We start from the raw sequence: 21,254 nt of genomic DNA on the forward strand, positions 1-21,254 counted from the left end.
CTTTTTAAATGAATATTATTGCCACAGGGAGGTAGAAGACCTGCATGAATAATGGAGATCTAAAGCAAGAGCACCTCCTTTAGTTACCTCATGATGGGGGAATAAAATTGATCCAGAACAGTGTTGGTATGTATAGCTTTTTGGTAATATTATACATAAATGAAGAATGCATTTTTAAATCAGGGGTGGTATAGCTCTAGAAAAGCCCTTAATCCCTTTCAGCAAAAAGTGTTAACTTCTATATTCTAAAAGAAACTTCTTTCTTTTTCAGATTACTACTTATACCACTATAATGGAAAGCTAATCTTATAACTACTTCAGACTTTCATTTGTTTGCCACTTACATAAACACAAATTTATCTATCAGGATCCTACTCTAAAGAATCTTTCAAGTTAATTTTTGTACTGCTGGTGAAATATGTGATTTAAACCCTTTAATCTGGAAATCTTGCTCTTCATGCTAATTTTGTTTCTTCACAGTCAAGATTTTTAAAATAGCATTACAAAAATATGTTTGTACCCTTGATCCTTGGGGGCTCTCAGAGAGCTCACTGCTGCATCAGTTCTCCCTGCCTCTTCTTGTTTCTGTACCATGGTAAACCAAGGTTTGGCTTAAAGTGTTCTTTAAGTGGTTAACCTGTCTCCTTAATCAGGAGGTGTAGCCAAGGTTTCTTCAGTTACAAAACCTAGGTTTGACAACACACTAACCCAAACCTAGGTTAGTTGTCATGCTGTGCTAAGTTACAAGGACCAGGGAGGACAAAGTAACTGCTCCTTCCTCCCTGGAAGAGCACATGTTCTCACTAAGCTGTAGTTTGGCTTAGTTTTATGTGTGAATAGCACACCTGGGTGTGCTAATGCAACTGAATTAGTTTATTATTTATTAAATCTATATCCTGCCCTTTCTCTCAGATGGGTCCAGGGCTGCAAACAATAAAGAAATAAAGACACTGGATTCTATCTTGATGACTGAAAAATTTTCAGGAAGCTGGAGTTCAATTCTGGCCTCAGCTCTACCAAGCCACATTAGCACCAAATTTGTGCTGTTTAACTGCAACAGTCCTTCTGCCTGTTACTGAACACTTAAAAGTGTAGAACCAAATGGGATTGGGACCATAAGGGAATGTAGCATCTTCCCAGTTTTTGTTGGTATAGATCTGTGGGTACTGCATCCTGTCTGCGGACAAACGGCGGCTCCCTCGACCTATAGAGCAAGATGAGTGCGCAACCCCCCGAGTCTGCGACTGGACCTAACAGTCAGGGGTACCTTTACCTTTTTACCCCTGATTTAATCCTAATAAATAGAAGCAGGCAGCAGTACTGATAACAGCAGTGTGTATATAACCTTATAGCCTATGTTTCCTCTGAAATGTCATACTGATTTCAGTATCTTTCAGATAAATGTGATTTGGATCGCAGTTATCATCTGCTCGAGTTCTACTTGTTGCCAAATTTTGAGAAGTGGTTTTTGTAATGTCAGCTTGTTATTCACCATGACTTTATTGAATGTCTATTAGTTATAATAGTTTGCCCTCTAATTTGGTTGTGATATGCTTATGGCACATCGTTTATAGTACTGTACATGCTTATAAGAACATAGTTTAAAGAAAAGAAATTGTGGGATAACCAATCCACTTCCATTTCTGCCTGCACATTACTGGTTGAAACTGGATCACAGAGAAGTTTGCCATTTGCAAGACAACTACTTGCATCCTAATGGACAAGGTGGAATTCATCAAGGGCAGTGTGACAACTTATGCAAGGCCTCTGAAATGGAAGGGGGTGCGGAAATGACATTCCTCCACTTTGGCAGCTCTGCTTATGAATAAACGTTGACCTTAAGGAAAAACTACACAATGTGGTTGAGATCAGGGCAGCAGTTGCTCCGTTGACAGGACCGAATGCATTTCAAGCAAAGCCAGTCGGGTTGTCCAAAAAGACTTCGGGTGCCTTTGCCCTCTAATTTCAGAGCTCCTTTTAAGGCGGCTTTTTCGGGACTCCGCAGGAACCAATGCAAGGCTGCTCTTCTCACCGGAGAGAAGACAGGGCGCTATCTCCATTCCTCAAGCGGTACCTTGGAGAAAGAGAGAGAGGCGTCGTTCATCCCGGAGGGGGACGCGCGGGAGGCTGGCGAAGAAGTGGCAGAAGGAAAAGCGGCTCTGGAGGCGGCGTCGATTGCCTTGAGCCGCGGGCACCTACTTTCTGTTGGCATCCCTGCCACCTAGTTGCATGGAAGATAACGGAAGAGGAGAGAGATTTTGACTTCCTCCAGCTGGACCGACTGAAGTGGGATCCCTCCGACCCAAGAAGAACGGCATCTCGTCGTGACTGTGGCAACCGACTCCTGTCCCTGCTGTAGAATGGGAGAGCAGAGGAGGGGAGGAGGGCGAGAGGGAGAGCGAGCGAGCGCCCGCCCGCCCGGCACTTCCTGTCTGCGAGGCTGGCGGCGGAAGGATCGTGTGCGCCCCGCTTGAGGAGGAAACGCTGCTGCTTCGCCGCCGCCGTTGTTGCCGCTACACGCGCGGGGGGAGGGAGGGAAGGAAGGAAGCCGAGCGGAACCTTTTGCGTGGCTGGCTGGCTGGCCGGGCGCGGGAACGAGCGCGCGGAGATAGATCCGGCCGAGGCGCCCGTCGGGTTGGCTCGGCTCTTAACGCGTTCGGGGCGGGCGGGATCGCGCACGCAGGCGCGCGCCGACCAGCCGCGGGGGCCCGCGCGCGCGCGCGGCCGAGCGCCAGGGAGCCCCTGCGGGTCAATGCGAAGCCGCCGCCGCCGCTCGCTCCAGCGGCATAAACATGGCGACTTCCCTGCATGAGGGGCCCACGAACCAGCTCGACCTGCTCATCCGCGCCGGTAAGCGGCGCCGCGAAATGGCGGGGCGGGAGCGGGGTGCTTGGTAGAAGAGAAGGGAGGCGCTGGGGGGGGGGAGAGAGAGAAGCGAAGGGCGGGTGATGCGGAGGGAGGCGCGCACGCCGCTCGCTCGCTCTTCCCGGGGGCGGCACTGGCGCCGGAGTAATGGAGGAGGAGGGCGAATCCAGGAAGTGATCACCTTGGCGTGCTGGGCGCGTTAGCAACCTGACCGCGCTGCGCCCGGGGCGAGCGGGCAGTGGTTGCGGGCGGCGTGCTTTGGGCGCTGCTGTTGCGGCGCCGCCGCCGCGCTTCTTTTTGCAGCCCGGGACCAGGAAGAGCGTGTGGCGATTGTTGCGCTTGTCCTCCCGCCAAGCAGCGAGCCACGCCGCGCTTCCCGAGCAGGGAGAGGCGGCTCCCCTTGCAGCGCCTTTCCTTCCTGGTCTCCAACAATTGTTCCCTTGCGCCGAGGTGCCTCTGGCGGGTGCAGGAGCCACGACGGGCTCAAGGTCCTCATTTTTTGGGGAGGCGCTTCTTGCCCTCTAAACTTTGCTTTGCGCTGGGAAGGGTGTGGGAGCAGCCGGGGACGGGGGGAGACGAAGGCATCGGTACTGCTGCTGCTGTTCCAGGGGCGAACGGCATGTGCCGCCTCCAGCGAGGATATTTAGCTCATTTTCTCCCCCCCCCTTCAACCACCATAGCGGAAGCGCCGAGCTCCCTCAGGAGCCCCTGTGCGCGGGGTGGGGGGGAGGGAGTGACGGGCCTGGCCGGCCAATCAACTGTCAAGAATGTTCGAAATCAGAATGCTACCGTCTTTAATGGGCGGGGCTAGGCTCCTTCAAGCCAGTAGCAGCGAGGGAGAAGTTGAGTGGCAGCGCTTTCTGGCTCTGACAATGCGAGCACGGAATTGGAGGGAAGAGGAAGGATTGTAAATACGGAAGCGAGGGCGGGGCTGGTGTGAGCGCGGGGGGGGGGGGAGGAGCAGAGGAGAGTCGCAGTGGGGTTTACAGCGTTCATAAATGTCCTGCGCAGGAAGCGCTGATCTTCCTGGATCTGATAACAGGTAACGGGGATTTTTTGCACATTTAGGACCAGAACGTTCTTGCCTCTTAATTAATTACCCGTCGTTGATGATACAGAGAGAGCTTCAGCACCACCCCGAAGTAGCTTTTGTGACTGCATTTCCACTAACCACTGCTTTTCGCACAAGTTTTAATTGAGTTTCTAGCAATAACACCGCACAATTTCATACTGTTGTGCGAATGACAAGTGTTGGGTGTAAAGGTTTCAGTGTTGGGTGTAAAGGTTTTGTTATCCCAACATAAAAAATTATTATTCGAACACTATGGTCCTCCAAATAACCTCAAAGCTGTGTTTATTAACACAGTGTAGGTGAATTCCAAGGATGTACAGGCCATTGTTTTTTCTTTGCCTTCTTCAGCTACTTTTTGTGTATCTTATTTAGTCAGGAGACTCTTCCTCTGAGGCAGTGTGGATATGTTTGTCTCCTATTTCATGTGCATGCTAGTGTTGAGGACACCAACAACATTGGTGTTCAGTAGAAGTAGTTTTCTGTTCTGGCTGGCTGGGGGTTTATGTCTGTGCACTGCTGTTTGCTGCTGTGGTTCCTTTGTAGCATGAGGATACTGTACACATAAATGGTGTTTTTTTAATTAAAGGTAGATGTGGTCTTTTCAATGCCCTCCCCCTGGCTTGGTTTCCAAGTGTATCCTCATTCTGCATGCCCAGTTGCTACTACAGAGAGTTATATAGTTACTTGCCTGCTGTTTCACTTTGCTTTTTGCCGCAGATAAGCTACTTCTACCATGATGTTACAGAACATTTATAAATATTTTGAACACTAACGGGGAAAATTCAGTGTACAGAATGATGTAGCTTCCACAATGGAAATGACTGGTTACTTGGACTGGAGAAATCTTACGCTAGATCTAGATATAAAGGAGTTGTGTGCTGTTATAATGAAAGAGCTGCAATCTCTTCGAAGGAAAGGGAGGGAGGGAGGGAGGTGGAGAGAGAGAGGAGGAGGAGGAGGAGGCAGGGAATAGAGGGAATGAGAATGAAGAAAGGTAGCCTGGGGGTGGAATCTTTGCATAGAATTGTACAGGGATACTTGCCTATGGATGGGGGTTGGGAAACAAGCTAGGGAACAAAGACCCAGGAGTGGGGTAGGGTTTTATTTTCTATATTTGAAATAATCAGCCAAATAGTGGCTTCAGGGCCACTAGAACTTATTAATACGGCTTTCTAAAGCAGTCAGTTGAAGATATTGTGTTCTACCTGCTTTATAAACGTGTGGCTCTTAGGAAGTTGAAATTCTGGCCATAAATATTAGTGAAGAGATTTTATTTCACTAAAGTTCGTTCACAGCTTAAAATGCACCTGGTGTATGATGTAATATGGACTAGATATTACTGACCTATGTGCTGCCTATCCCCAAACACTAAATTTGTGTTGAGAACCACACTGGCAGTAGTTTAATAGCAGAATCCGAGCTCCTGGAAAAGCCAAGAATTGGACAAGCCTGCACTCAAATGCTCTTGTGCCACCTAGCAAATTTATGGCTGTTGAATGATTTGTATAGAATTTGTGCTGTGTCTTTTTTCCGATGTGGGCTCTAATTCCACTGCTTACTGAATCGATCAGTTTGATCTGGTGTGTCTGCTGGTTACCTATAACTTGGGAGTACATGTTCACAGGTTTGGAGCTCAAGTGAGGGACTTGGACTATAGCTTCACCCAGGAGCAGAAATTGAACTAGTGTTACCTACTTCCTAATGCAGCACCCTTGACCATGAGCCACCCCATAGAGCAGAGATTCTTCATTCTGCACATGCCCGTTTCTGTTTTCAGTTACCACCATGTCACTTCCTGCCTCCAGTCCCTCCTATTGCAAAATAGTTACTACTGTAACAAGAGCCTATGCAGATAAATTGTGAATTGTACAGAAACATTGTCTTTGGACAGATGATAAAGCTCAGAATAGGGAATGGTGCCATCTACTGGGGAGCAGGATTTGAACAAGTCTCCCAATTCCTAATGCAATATCCATGGAGCTGAAGCATGGGGCTAAGTGTCATGAAGAAGTAGCTGCTCTTTATACTTACCAACCTGACAAGTTATGGTTGGGAGAAGGAAGAGGAGTTGGTTGAAAATTTGTAGACATAATTGTTGCACTGCCTTTGCTAGTAACTGGTGCCTTCTGTACAGCAGGTGTGGCTTTGCTGAAATGCCCTTGCAGGGCTAATGGGAAACCCTGGTAGAGGCCTGGTTTCCTAGCCCTGCAGCAGAAAATTTTCCAGTGCAATGCAAATGACCCTAATTTGGATAGGAAAATTCACCCCCCCCTTGAAAATCCACATTACTGCTATATACATTATCTATAAATATTGTCCATAGTTGATGTGATGCCATGATTATTTGGGGATTTATGTAATTGCTGTGGATTTAGAAGATGTATTTCCCATTGCATGTAACCCTGGGGAATGTTTCAACTAATATTTCCTTGAACGATACTCATAGAAATTAATGAGCTTCATGAGTAAAACTTAGTTGAATTCCATCCATGATAATGAGTTTCTACTAAGTAAGGTTGCTTTGGCATGACAAGAAGATATGAATGCCAGTGTAACAAAGTGATACTGCTGCATACTCTCTGAGATATCAAAATCAAGAGTAAAAATGCTATGAATACTGAAAAGTTTAATAGAATAAGCTCATACTCAATTTTAAGATAAAGCTGTAGATTTTTTAAAAAATCTTGAGTATTTTTGCTATATGTGGAAAAGCTATCATAAGACAGGAACTACAGGTCTATGCTTTTCTATTGAATACTTGTATCATGTCAGAAATAACACCTGCAGGTCCAGCTGGGCAAACAATATCTGTGCATCTCCCTCCTTGCTTTTCCTCTTCAAATGTTCCACTGTTCTTTCATGTTTTTGTCCAGCTTTTAGTGCTTTCCATGTTTCTAGATAAATATGAAAAAATATTACCACCATATCTGGACGTATGTGGCAGCCGTGGAACACTTGGAATATTTATGGACATCAGTTTGATTATATCACAGTGATGCTGTGCAGATGTGTGTTTTGTACATTATCATTGGAGAGCATGGTATAATACTACTGGCTGGCAGCAAGAATGATTGATGACTGTACCAGGAGTGATCCAAAGGCAGGGTGTGGTGGGTGGATGAGCAGTAGACCACGGCCTATCGAGCAATTTAATTGCACAAAAAACTGCATTTTGTAGGATTTTTATTTATTTATGGTAGTTACATACCACTTTTCAGGTACGTCTTTCAAAGCAGTTTACATAAGAGCATTACACCAACAAGCATCAATTTTTAAACAAAAGTTACAATAAAACGGGAAGGACAACTGTTTGTTTAGATTAGAACAAGCTGTAACTGCTGCTTCTTTACTCCCCTCTGGGCAAAATGGTCCTTCAGAATCTCTTCCAGTGACAGTTGGAGGAGGAGGGACACCACTGAGAAGCTGGGTGATGGCGGCTCACCAGGTTGTTCTTAACAGTTGTGGTTTATTCCATGTTTGAATGAAGTCCTGGAGCTTCATTCAACTAAATCAACTAAAATAAACTAAAATAACAAGTATTGGAGATTTGAAACATTGCACCGATTTGGAAAAATAATTTCTTAAAGACATTTAACTTGAGTTGAAGCTAAGAGCAAGTTGTCAACTTAATTTTTTCAAAAAAGTTTTTGGGACTTTGGAGATGCCTTCTGAATAACGCCCACCTTTTTTAAAAAAGTAAAAATAAAACAACATTATCTGAACAAGTTCTCTACAGGAAGGGTCAGCTTAGGGCTTAGGATTTGTTTTCAGAAAACACAGCTCTTCTATATCTGCTTCAGTTGTGATACTCTGTTACTAATTCTATAAAACATGTTCTTGCCAGGTGAGGTATTTGCTAGCTTTTCACAAGTACAGTAGTTCATAATTACCTCATTGCTGGGGAACTTTTAGGAAGGTGGAGCACTTTTGGTTCTCCAATTGTTGCTGGACTACAATATTCATTCTGGGAGTTGGTAACAATATATGGAGGGTCACAGGTTCTCCTCCCTTGCTTTAAGGTGTAACCTATAAGAGTGAGGGTCAGATAGTAGCCTGAGCTGAGCTGAGAGCCTGAGCTTTAAACAAGGAAGTTCACTGTTCAGGTTTTGTGTTCTTGCCTAATGCTACCTAGTGAGCAAAATGGGTAGGTTATTTTGGACAATTTGGGGAGTGGGGCAAAACTTGCTGCTTCCCAGAGCTCTGGTGGAGTGGGCACTATTTTTCTTTTCTAAAACACGCCAAGAGATGCAGCACTTTTTTGTTGTTGAGGATGCGATGGGTGAGTGGGGGAATTTGCTGCTGCCGGTGGCTGTCAGGAGAAGATATGCTCATCAGTGAGTTAAGCCCCTCCCCACACTTGCCAGTGCTTTTTGTCTTGCTCATACCCATGAAATTCTGCTTAAGTATTAGACCCCAGAAATAGGCTTTTGAGTAGCTCTCCCGTGTTAAGAGAAAGAGCACAAAGTCCCTTTCCACGACTTCTAGTCTATGCTGTCACTCTTCTCACTCTGTTAGATTCTGCAGATAAATTTCTGCAAGTTTCCAGATTGTGTGCAGAATTTGGCTTTGTTGGTGCAGTTTGTCTGTTTTTATTGTGGTTGGGTGTACTACACCTTATTTTCAATTTTTACACAAATTGTTTGCCAGTGCTTCAAACTGCCTGGGTCAGTATAGTTTGAGGATGTGTATTTTGGAGAATTTGTCCTATAGTTTAGTTTTGAATGTTTTATAATGTTAAGTCTTCCTGTTCTCTCTTCTTGAAGATGCTTTAGAAAGGAGCGGGAGGGAATGGAATTGTTCATGTGCTAAATTTGATGGCAATTAACTTCAAGGTTGGTTGATTTCCACATATTTTACAGTTAATTGCAGTTTATTCGTTTGTATGCTATCTTGCATTTAGTAATAGCTGCTGCTTAGAGAAAGTCTAAAAGCAATCAGAAGGTGAACCTCTTTCTTAGTGCAGTATCTGAGAAGTAACCCATAGCAAAAGCCCTATCTCATTCCCAAACTCTACAGCAGAAATGGCAGGTTCTATGAAGTATTGCAGAGTACAGGCTAATGGATGTCTTTGTCTGGGACTAAGGGCACTGTACTTGAGAGATCTTTTGCTTTCCCATTTCTTGATAATTAGCTCTGGATGCACAGGGTAATTCAGTAATAATTACTCTGATACTTACAAAAGTACTTTATAACCTTTGCAAGCGTCCGGTTTTAAAGATGGGGACTCAAGCAGTGCCATGTCCTTTGCTACCAGCAAGCTTAATAGCTGTGCCGGAGTTATGTTTTCAGGTGCCACAGTCAGGCTGTGGCATTTATCTGATGACTTAGACATGTATTCCTGGTCTCTCTCCCCCCCCCCCTTTATTATTGTTATGAGTTTTTCCAAGCCTTTCCTGTTGGTAGTGCTACGGCCTGATTCACACAGCCAGTTTTCCTTATTAGTGGCTGCTGGGTCATGTGGTGAGCTCTTTTGAAAAAAAGGTTGTTGCTATTTTTGCAATGTCAAGCAGCCACCCATATGTGTGAATTGGGTCTTGGTGACTGAAGCATTTTTTAAAAATGTTCTTCCTCTTCCCTAATTTAATTTTGAATATTGAAGTAACTGGATAGCCTTCAGGAACTTCCAGTGAAGAAACCGTGGTTTAAATCCTCATTAGCTTACTGGCACTGCAGATAGGTGACTGTAGTTATTCTAAAGATAGATTAGACGCTGGCAGCGGAGCTGGAATGGTTTAGCTTTGAGTAGATTTCCATAAATGGAAAAAGCAACTGGAGAGAGAGAGAGTGTGTGTATACCTTAATATGTGTGGATGATACTCAACAGGTGGCTACGTATTGCTGGTTTATAAAATCTTCATGGGGAAAAGAGAAAATGCCTTTTTATAAAATCACAATCACTACTTAAAAATCTAGCATTTCCCCATTGTGTTTTCCGGGCAAGATCCTATTACATACATCTATGCAATCACTTTAAGGCTTCTTTTATTGCGGAATTTATAAGGTTGCAACATCAATTTGAATGAGAAATACCAAACTCATGTCAACAATCATTCTTTTCTTGCCCTTTATGGAAAAAAAAAAAAGAAACATATCACGTATGAAGCACAATCCTGGAGGACCAGCTAGTGGGAAGGTGGGATACAGATTTAGCAACAACAACAACAGCAGCAGCAGCAGCAACAAATAATAATAATAATAATAATAATAATAATAATAATAATAATACTACTACTTGACCAGACGTTGCTGGGAAGTAGAACTAGTGTGCAAAATAGCAATGCAGCGGTGTTCTCACCCCCCCGCTTCTTTTGCACTTAGAAGCATAGAATCATGGAATTGCAGAGTTGGAAGGGACCCCAAGGGTCATCTAGTCCAATTCCCTGCAATGCTGGAATCTCAGCTAAAGCATCCATGACAGGGTCATCAAACCTCTGCTTAAAAGCATCCTAGGAAGGAGAGCCCACAGTCTCCTTTGGACTAGCCCAGACCTCCAGCCACTCAAGCCTCTTCCTTCCTTGCCCTAGAATGCCTCTGAGCCACACAGGGGCCAAGAGGCATCCAGAGGAAGGGAAGGAGGTGAACATAAGAAAAGCTGTGCTGGATCAGGCCGGAAGGAGGACCTGAGCTCTGCTCACATGTGATTTCTAGCAACTGGTATTGCCTCAGATGTGGAGGTGGAACACAACTATCACCATGTCTCGTAGCCATTGATAGCACCATCCTTCATGACATTGTCTAATCCTCTTTTAAAGCCACCCAAGTTGGTGGCAATCACCCTATGAACCATTTTGTAGTTGTGTGCCATGATAATTTTTCAGATTTTCAAATGGGCCCAGGCTCCTCAAATGTTGGTGACCTCCTGTATAAGAGGCTTACAGGGAGGGGGTTAATAATTGGCTGAACAGAAAAGGAAAAAAAGCTTTCTCTGGAGTTGATGTTAGATGAAGCTGTAACTAGTAGTGATGCCAGCTGATTGAAGACTCAGGGGTGGGGAACCTTTTTGATGCAGTGGGACAGATTCTTATCTTTCCTCACCATTATGGGCTAACTTTCACAAAGCACTGATTTCTTGTTAATATTTTGACTATCGATACCTTAATTGAACGAACACACAAGTGAACTGGTGAGAATGCAAAGGTATTCAGTCTTAATCCAGATGGTTTACTAGCCAGATTGAAAGGCACAACTGTAACTCGTGTCCAAGCACCTAGTGATAGGACTGTAAGGTTTCAACAAATCTTAAGGCCAGAAAAGAAAAAGCAATGAACCAAATCTACTTGTGTGATGGATTGTTGTTGTTTTTTGCACAGTGGAAGCATCTGTACATGGCAGCAATGTGCACTGTTCGGATAAGACAATTGAAGCAGCAGAGGCCTTGCTTCATATGGAATCTCCAACCTGCTTAAGAGATGCTAGAACTCCAGGTATGTCAATGGTAACAAATCAATCTTTTGCCCTCTTTGAAACGGTGGCTTAATTTGCATTAACTGCACCTGAGGTTTAACTTGCGAGTATGCTTCTTTCAGGGCCAAGAGCTGTCTGCTCCCCTGAAGGATATATTCATTAGCTTTTAATACTCTTAAGGACTGGTCTGCAAGTTACATATTGCATGTGTTGGCAGCAGTGTTGTGCATTCCCTACACAAAAGTGTTTCTCTGTATAAATAATTACTTTAATCTGTTTGAAGCAGCCACCACTCTGAGCCTGATCCAGGTACAGTACTTTCCAATACTAAGTGACCTGGGAAGGAAAGGCATGTAGGTCACTTCCAAACTATCTTAGTGATTTGTACTGTACGGCTAACTAGTACTCACGGTTTTATTATGATGATTATTTGTAAATTTAATTTGGTTGCATAGAATGACAGGGCATTAAAATGGTCGTCCCCCCCCCCCCCAGACTAGTCAATCGGTCCATAAAACCTGTTGAGGTTGATGGTGGAATAGCATGTTTTCAGGTGTTTTGGGTTTCTTTCATTTACTGAAGAGATTTTGAACAGGCAAGTTTAAATTGAATTTGGACATTGGAAATATTATAATTGTCCTCTGGCCTGTCATACTGCAACATTTTCTGTGGATCTGTATTTTCGTATTCACATGACAAAACTCAAAAAAGATGGGAAATGACTTACTAAAGAATTGTACTTTACAATGGTTATTTGAGACTGAGACCTAACCCATGTAATCGTGAACTGGGTTTCATTCTGAAAAGAAAATCAACTACTTGCTTTTTCTCAATTTACAAATCATATGCAAAGTATAATGGAAACAACGTAGAAAAGTACAGGGTTCAGTCATTTCGAAAGTTGAATTTATATGAACATTTCATATAAATGAACATTTCTGGGAAGCAAGTGTTTGGTAATACCTAAAAAGAAAAGAAAAAACCCCTCCAGTTCTGTTACTTACTGTATTATATCTTATCCTGTATTGTGATACATGTGGGAAACTAGTTTGTTTTTGTTCTTCAAATGATAAGGCAGTTTCTTTGTTGGATTTAAGCCAAAGCCTAATCTTATTTATTTATTTGCTTTCTTTAGTGGAAGTTTTTGTCCCACCTTGTGTGTCAACTCCAGAGTTCATTCATGCTGCTATGAGGCCAGATGTCATTACAGAAACAGTAGTGGAGGTATCAACTGAGGAGTCTGAACCAATGGACACATCCCCTATTCCAACATCTCCAGAGATCCATGAGCCAATGAAGAAAAAGAAAGGTACATATGTAGTACATAATTGATCTCATCCAGCCTCGCAACAGATCTATAAAAGTCTTAGAAATTTTGTGGAAGGGGGTTTATACCATAGAAATAACATTTACGTTCATGGATGGATCATTGTCATATAATTCATTTACACAAGGGGAATGATTATCATGTTAGTTTAATTGTTGGAATTCTTTTAGAACATGTAAGTATGACGGAGATTCTGCTTAATTCAACATCAGATAAAATTGTGATTTGTGAGACATGTTGCCAGCATCTCAGTGTAGCGCCAGATAATGGCCCATTATTTAGATTTGAATGAAAACCTAAGCTGTGAGAGGACTCAAGCTGTGAAACATTTCTCCATGCATATTTCAGTCTTTCCAACTGTTTTTGCAGCTGGCCGTAAGCCAAAAACCCAAGTGCCACCAGCCATTTCCAGTGCGTCTCCAGACCTGAGTATAAAGAAGAAGCCAAGAGAAGGCAAAGGTAATTTAATAAATAAATAAATAAATAGTTTATTTTATTTGTGTATTAATATTTTCAGTGTTTATGATTACATGGCAACAATACCTTAATGCTCTATTAACAACGGTCACAACCTTTCTTTTGAATGTAAATGTATTGATGTGCCTCATGCAAGCTCTTGAAACTGTTTATTTGCTGCTAGATTTCTGATGCACCAGGTACCTTCTATAAGTAAGAAGTGAACATACACTCACTCAACATGCTGGAGCGGTGTGCTGCTCACTTCAGATTTGCCACTGCAGCCAGAGACATGCAGAGTATTTGTGCTCCTGTTCAGTCATAGTGGGTTGAATAGCTGTGCCTAGGGAAAATATGTGGCTTAAAACTTCTCAGCAGGCGACTGAGGTAGTCCTGTCTTAAGTTTGGGAGAGTTTCTTCAGATATTTGCAATGCACAGGACTGCTATTCTTATAAGATACCGTTCTGTTGTGGCCTGCTTCTTTTTTGTGCTGCTAAAAACGAGAGTGGTATTCCAGAAGCCTGACGCTGAGCAAGTGGGAAGACTTGTGGTCCAGTCACCCCATCATCTTTGAGCATTGACCACGCTGGCTGGGACTGATGAGAGTTATCTCAATCAGTCATTTTATTTGTATGCTGCCTTCCCAAAGTTAAAGCCACGCTCAAGGCATTTAAAAATTACATAATTGCAAACATAACAAAAGCAGTCATAAACAATAAGTAGGTAAAGGGACCCCTGACATTAGGTCAAACCAATAAGTAAAACATTGAAAAGTACACAACCAAATCGAACAATTTCCACATAAATCATAAGAGCTAAAATAAAGATACAAAAGTTTAGTATCAATAATAGCAACCCCCCCCCCCAACCCCAAGAATTGGAGTTCAGCGACATATGGGTGGCTACAGCTTTCTTGCCACTGGCCAAAGGTGGTGGTGGTTGTTTTTTAAAAAACTTTGTAGGGAGGGAATATCATTTTATCATGCGATATTAATGTTGACCTGTGATGGTGTGTTAATCTCACTTGATGACTTGTCATTGCTCACTTTAGCTAATGCCTGATTATTTTCCTCTGTAATGTTGCTTGAGTTGCTACTTGGTGATTCTCAGTGCCCAGATGAAGTTAATTTTGTCATGTTTTGAATATCCTCTTAGTGCTGGAGAGTGTGAGGGAGTAAGAGTGAGTGTGGAACAGAATGAACGTTCAGAAATTCAAAAACAACATTTCTTTGTTAGCTGAACCTAAGTGGTTCTGAAATCACATTTTGCTACTATCTCCCTAGTAGTGTGTGTAAAAGTATATAATATGTGTGTGTGCCCTCAATTTATTTGAGGTGACCTTGCACAGTATGTTCATGTCATGGAAGCTGAACTCTTGTGTGTTCAGAGACGGACTCTAGTGGTAGATTGCCCCCTACTGAACTTCCAGTAAAAAGATGATGTTCTTATTTACATGCATCTCAAAGTGATTTACAACTATACCATAAACACAAACAACTAACTAACTAGATTTAAAAACAATACAGACTTAATATGCAAGGCAGCAACTTGCTTCCAGCTAGAAAAACTTGTCCGAACAAAAATGTTCTCAATTGTTTCTGGAAACCGTGAGCACTGGTATCTCAGCAGGAACACTCTTCCACAAAATAATCGGCAGCTACACAGTAACTCTGAATTCTGATATTTTAGGGACTAAAAAGAGAAATTTATGTAAAATTCATATGTATAGTTGTTTCAAATATTTTTCCTAGTAAGTATGTAGAAGTGTCTAGAACTGCAAGGTGGTTTTTGGTTATCTTAATATTCATCTTTCCTTGACAACTTCCTGCTGCTTAGAAGTCTTGGTTAAAGTTGGAAAATGTAAAACAAGGTTAGAGCTGGAAGATTAAACAAAATTAGATTAGAAGAAGATTGAATTATATATTGATTTCAGAAAAAAGATATACTGGCGATTTCTAATACTCTCACAAAGTTTTTAAAATAAACTATATTCTTCAGGCTTTCTAATAAAAATCCTTTAAGAAACATTTCAGAGCTGAGCCAGTTTAGTTTGTTCTTGACGAACACACCATTGCCAGTAATCCTGCTTCATTATCACCAAAAACTCCTGATAAGATCGTTAGGATTGGCTATTGGGGAGGAACAGAGTTTGTTTGAGACCCATTGAAAAAATAAATGCCCAGAAGCTCAGAAGTTCCAGTACTAAAAACCACAGACAGGAGGGAAGAGGCATTAGTGTCTGCAAAAAACTTGATTTAGCATCATGTGGATATTTTTGGCAACCAACCCCACTCTCTACTTTTTTTCTACCAAAATTTAGTTTAATTGTGCTTCCACAGCTGTCTCCCTTACATATGGACTGAACCCATTCTACAAGTTTCAAAAACAAGTGCTCACATACCATAGGCCACGGGTGTCAAACACAAGGCCCGCGGGCCGAATCCGGCCCGCCAGACCTCGTCATGTGGCCCGTGTAGCCGCTGCCGGCCGCCAGCCTTCACCTTTTATTCTCGCTTTTTTTTTTTTTTTTGACACAAGAAAGCCGCCTCTTCAGCGCATGCGTGGCAGCCTATAAGCCAGAGAATGTCTGCCCTCTAGCGGCACTGGCCGTTCTACACAGGAAACCTCCACTTTACATGTCCTTTACATAGTCCTACCGGCCCTTTGAGGGTGACCAAACTGCTGATGCGGCCCCCGATGAATTTGAGTTTGAGACCCCTGCCATAGGCCAATGTAATAGCTAGTTGTGTAAGAATATAATGCTCTTCTTCAGTTTTAGAGATCTTTAAAGAGATTAATTGCCTGTTATTTATATTTTTATCATAGGAAATACAACCTACTTGTGGGAATTCCTTCTAGACCTTCTTCAGGACAAAAATACTTGTCCTCGATATATCAAGTGGACTCAGCGGGAGAAGGGCATATTTAAGCTTGTAGATTCTAAAGCAGTCTCCAAACTATGGGGAAAACACAAAAACAAGCCTGATATGAACTACGAAACAATGGGAAGGGCTCTGAGGTAAAAAGGAAGAAAATGGGGGTGGGGGGATGAAGAATGTTGAAGTTTTTTGTTTTAAACAAATCACTGTGTTATAGCTGATTTGAAACTTTGCTTCAGGCTTTTTTTGGAGAATTTTATTTGATAAAATGGCATTTCGCTTTTTAAACCAGTTTCTAGTTTTGTATTCTTTGTGGCAACAGCATTAATTATTAAAAAAATGTTCTGTTTTTTACCTTGCATGCTTTTTATAATCCCATATGTAGGAGTATTTCTTTATTTTTTAAATATATATACCGCTTGATAGGTTTTTTTTTTTTTTTAGCAATCCCCACCTCAATGCTGATTACAAAAAGATAGGTAATTTATGATGGGGAAAACAAGACTCTGGTCATCCCAACAAGGGTTTCTTGATTGTTATAAACTTAAAAGGTGCTTCATATGAACATCATATAAAGCTTTCTTGTACTTCCCTCCCCTTCAGATACTACTATCAAAGAGGAATTCTGGCAAAAGTTGAAGGACAAAGACTTGTATATCAGTTCAAGGAAATGCCCAAAAACATTGTGGTTATTGATGACAAAAGTGAATGTGGCAGTGAAGATTTATCAATCGCCACCGATGAGAAGTCATTGGAGCGAGTGTCACTTTCTGCAGAAAACCTTTTGAAAGCAGCAGCCTCTGCTCGTGCAGGAAAAAACGCTTCTCAGTTGAACTGCACAAGAGCAGAGAAGCCCATTACCAGAGTGGTGAATATCTCCTCACCTGGGCATGAAATGACATCTTGTTCCACAACCACCGTTCCAGCAACAACCGCTCCCAGGTTAGCACTGCATGATTTGCCTGTTGGATAGGCTAAAGCTTGAGGAATTAGTACAGTGTCATTGAATGATGTTGTACCTGTCTTTCTGGAAACATTCTCAGTTTGAATATAGACAGATGTTCTCAGTACAACATCCATAATCCAGATTACTCAAACACAGGAGTTTGAAACGGGATCTGTTAAAGGTGAACTGTTAATATAGTCTAGTCCTACAGTTTAAAACAAACCTTTTTGGTATTTCTGTTGTGAATCTCAAGCAGTAGAATGAGTAGAGACACAAGTAACCTTTTCATTTTAAGCATGAAATTTGGCCTGGGGAAGTCTTCAGTTTTCAAATCTTATTTATAGGGGATAACAACATTTTTCTTTGTATATATATGCAAACAGGCCTAGATCTGTGGCAAGTAGTTTATTTAGCAGATTTGTCCATGTGGCTTGCTTGATCTTAATGCAGTGTTTTGTCCTCATCTATTTGACAGAACTGTTCGTGTGGCCATGCAAGTGCCTGTCGTAATGACGTCTCTGGGACAGAAAATATCGACTGTTGCAGTGCAGTCGGTAAATGCAGGGTCACCGTTGATTACCAGCACAAGCCCAACCACAGCAGCAACCCCAAAGGTCGTAATCCAGACAATCCCTACAGTGATGCCAGCATCTGCTGAAAATGGAGAGAAAATCACAATGCAGCCTACGAAAATAATTACCATCCCTGCTACGCAGCTCGCACAGTGCCAGTTGCAAACAAAAACTGGTTTGCCCGGGACAGGAAGCATTAACATAGTTGGAACGCCACTAGCCGTGAGAGCACTTACTCCTGTGTCCATAGCCCATGGGACACCCGTGATGAGACTATCTATGCCAGCCCAGCAGGCAGGTAGCCATACCTCTCCCAGAGTTATTAGCGCAGTCATAAAAGGTCCAGAGGTTAAATCTGAAGCAATGGCTTTGAAGCAGGAGCGGGAGGTTAAGACGCTGCAGCTTGTTCAGGAAGAAAAGCCTGCAGATGGAACCAAGACGGTTACGCATGTGGTTGTGGTCAGTACGCCATCGGCTATTGCCCTCCCTGTAACTGTGAAAACGGAGGGGATGGTAACATGCGAGAAATGAAGAAAAGGCAGCTATGGACATGAATTACATAGACCATTGTGGAATTGAGTAAACTGACATATTTAGGGAGGCAGGGAAATGGACACAATCAAGAAGTTAACAAAACAAAACAAAACTGATTTTAAAAATTGTTAATAGTTATGCATACGTTTGAAACTTACTGGAAATGAATTGATGTCCCATGTTTCAGTGGGAATTGAACCACATCCTCACGCTGACACAATTGCCTCTTGCAAAGTGGGAAACTGCTAAGCTGATAAGGAAAAATTCAGGGGTCGAGTGGGGCTTGAGGCTCACTGCATTATCAAGTTACACTAAGGCATGGAACACTAAGCTGGTTCTGTGAAGGGTTCCTGGTTTATGTCTCTGGGAAGGGCGGCGGGAAAGTCTCACTGTTACATGACAAATCTGATGCATTCTAATGTGCATACCAGCAATTATTACTGTGTCTTCACAGAATTCAACTGGTGCTATGTGAATAACTCTGCTACTAGGTATTTTAGAATGTGAATTAAAGGAGAGGATTAAAAAGCTTCTAAAAGAAGACGAAGATCTAGAGGGATTTTTGTATCATACAGCTTAAGCAGATTTAAAACGAAAGCCTTAGACTGATTTTCAGTTCTCTTTCTTGAAATAAGCTAATGGCTTGTTTGTGTAAAGCATTTTTTATTAAAACAATTTTTTAAAGATCTTATACCTAGCACAGTATTGTTATAGGATTACATGTAACATATTTTGTATGGTAGTTAAGTCTGTCAGTTTCTTAATTGTGGACAAAGTGGCCATAGGGTTGTGGTGGCCTTTTGCTGCCGCAGGCCTGGGTCACCCACTTAGCCTCGACATCTGTGCATACATTTCAATTTCAGCTTCTACTCTGTCACTTGAAAGGTCACGCTTGGCATGAACTCTTGTCAGGTAGTTAAAAGAGCCTGTACATTTTTTTTAGTTAAAGTTAGAGGGAAGTACCAGTGTTCAGAATGAACTATAATAGTTTGTATATTCAACATTTAAAGTATATTCTATTTTGTTGTACTCTTGTTTCAAAGTGTATTCAAGTAGGTTTTACTGAAATACAAACATGAAATTTAAGTTTAGTCTCTCTTTTTTAAAAAGTCTCTGGTGTTCATGCAGATAACACAGTACAGCAGTTTCATTCTTCCATTATTCTGAAACTATAAATTCATAATTTGAAGAAGTGTCAAGCAGTGGAGTAGCGTAGCTTATTGTGCTATGAAAAATGTAGCAAGAGATAACAGGTTCCACAGTGTCTTGCTTCTGACATGTGAATTGTGGCCTGTGTGTTTACTGGCTTGGTTTCATATTAGTAGGGATAATGTGGTGGTGGTGGTAGAGGGAGCAGTTAGCCCAAAACATTTACCGCTGTGAAAGGAGGGAAGAAAATTGGGTGGTTTGGTGGCAGACTGGAACAGAATCAGTACAGCCGTAATACCCAGTTCATAACGTGAGCAGGAGGCATCAGTGGAAAACTGCTGCAGAATAATTTTAATAATTTTAAACGTAAGAGACAACTATTTCAAGATACCAAGGACCGTTTGAGGAGGTTTCTGGTGTTTCCCATTCTTCTGTGTGTTTTTCCAGCAACACTTGACCACACAAGCAGCATTCGTTATAACCTGTGAAGGGAAATCATTTTGGGAGCACAATGTATTTTTGTTGAAAGTACCTATGTACTATAGCAGACATGTCCAACCCATCGATCCTGATCGATCAGTCAATCACGGGCTTGATCTGGGTTGATTGCGGGCCCAAGGCAGCCAGAGCACAGGGTGCTCCTCAACAGCCAGAAAGACAAGGGCTCCAAAGCGGGCATGAAAGAGCTCCACAGCCTAGCCAGTTTGAGGAGAGATGTGCTGGGGGGGCGGGCGTAGAAGGAGCCGGGTCTCTGATGAGGGAAGGCGGGATCAGGACCAGCAACAGCATCACCTGTGCAGGGGTGGAGGGAGGCAGGGGGAGAAGACAGGATCGGCATCAGGATCGCCTGAGTGGCTCTCTTTGACTGGGGTGGTGGTGGTGGTGTAGAGAGGCAGGATCGGCATCGCCCGCCCACCCTGCACCCATCCCTGGGTGGTAGATTACCGCCAGTTTTTATACTGGATCGTAAATCACACCCTACTTCTTGTTGGACATGCCTGTACCAAGTCTCACTGAAAATGCTACTTGCCATCTCCCTTTCTAAATGTGCTGAATCCAGCAGCTGCCCTTCTGGCATAAGGAATATGTATGTATGCTGGGAGCGCTATATGAGAAAACAAAAAGCCAATCTAACAATATTTTGCAACTTTTTGTGGATGTATGTACGAAACCCGCCTTGCACTGCATCAGCTTTGGTGCAAGGTTTTCTACAAGCACTGGTGCCATTCCCAATGTAAGTGAGGGGAGGGGGCGAATAACAGGGCTAATAGTGACTATTTCAGCAAGCCGTAGCAGAGGGAAAGGCAGAGCCCAATCGCCTGCAATTTGGTTCCTTCCCTGTTTCCAGTCAAACTGGCCACTTGTAAGACTGGGAGCCTGAGTTTCCTTGTTTTCTTCCCAGCCCTCTTGTAAGTCTGCTGGCAGGGACTATTTGCAATACTTTAGTGGCTTTTCAGCAGTTTAGTAGGCCTGGACAATCCTACTTTACTTTTAAAAGGGAAAATAATTTAATCTAGTTTTCTTGCTTTTGCAAATTTAATTGAAGACATTCAACAATCCATGGTTCGGAACTACACAGACAAGCTTGAACTAAGCGGAGAATTCCCTTCCCTTGAAACCAAGCAATACATTAGGGCAGTATCTTTACTAATGGAGTCTCCCTTGAAGGATTTTCCCTTTTTTTTAAGTAACTCACTGTTAACTGTGCAGTTCATGTCTTGATTTTTTTTTTTTACTGTTGGGCAAAGAGAACACACATAACAATTCTTAGACACCATTGCTAGAGTCAGTTCAGCAAAATCCCAAATAGCAGATTTTAATTTGTTTTAAAATCAAATGCACACAGGCCAAGCCCCTTTCTTTTCTGGCTAACAGCCTTACGCAGATGTTAGGCAGCATCAAACATGCTTATTAGATGTATATCTTATTTTAAAAGTTCATCTTAAACATGTATGGTCTTTCCAGTGTCTTCACAAGCAGCCAATACTCCACGTTAGCACTATGAATTCCATGAATTACTTGGAAGTCAAGATGTAAGCCCCGAAGTTG

At 42.6% G+C, this 21,254-nt stretch overlaps 2 protein-coding genes across 3 annotated transcripts in view; both read left to right on the top strand.

The window, feature by feature from the left end:
* Window positions 1–19,142, top strand: part of ELF2 (E74 like ETS transcription factor 2) — a 45,947-nt gene extending 26,805 nt beyond the window's left edge. The window contains exons 1-7 of one of the 2 annotated variants that reach the window (XM_053403339.1): window positions 2,691–2,850; window positions 11,248–11,361; window positions 12,477–12,650; window positions 13,038–13,127; window positions 15,952–16,144; window positions 16,608–16,946; window positions 17,426–19,142. In XM_053403339.1, coding sequence (XP_053259314.1) covers window positions 2,793–2,850; window positions 11,248–11,361; window positions 12,477–12,650; window positions 13,038–13,127; window positions 15,952–16,144; window positions 16,608–16,946; window positions 17,426–18,053 — 1,596 coding nt within the window. In that variant the 5' untranslated portion in view covers window positions 2,691–2,792 and the 3' untranslated portion in view covers window positions 18,054–19,142. Of the gene's footprint in view, window positions 1–2,690; window positions 2,851–11,247; window positions 11,362–12,476; window positions 12,651–13,037; window positions 13,128–15,951; window positions 16,145–16,607; window positions 16,947–17,425 lie in introns of those variants that run through there. The other variant, XM_053403338.1, reaches the window with a different exon arrangement.
* NDUFC1 (NADH:ubiquinone oxidoreductase subunit C1) overlaps window positions 1–21,254 on the top strand; it is a 255,356-nt gene that overhangs the window by 63,742 nt on the left and 170,360 nt on the right. The window lies entirely within an intron of this gene.

This window comes from Podarcis raffonei, chromosome 9 (assembly GCF_027172205.1).
Source record: "Podarcis raffonei isolate rPodRaf1 chromosome 9, rPodRaf1.pri, whole genome shotgun sequence".
Lineage (NCBI taxonomy): Eukaryota > Metazoa > Chordata > Lepidosauria > Squamata > Lacertidae > Podarcis > Podarcis raffonei.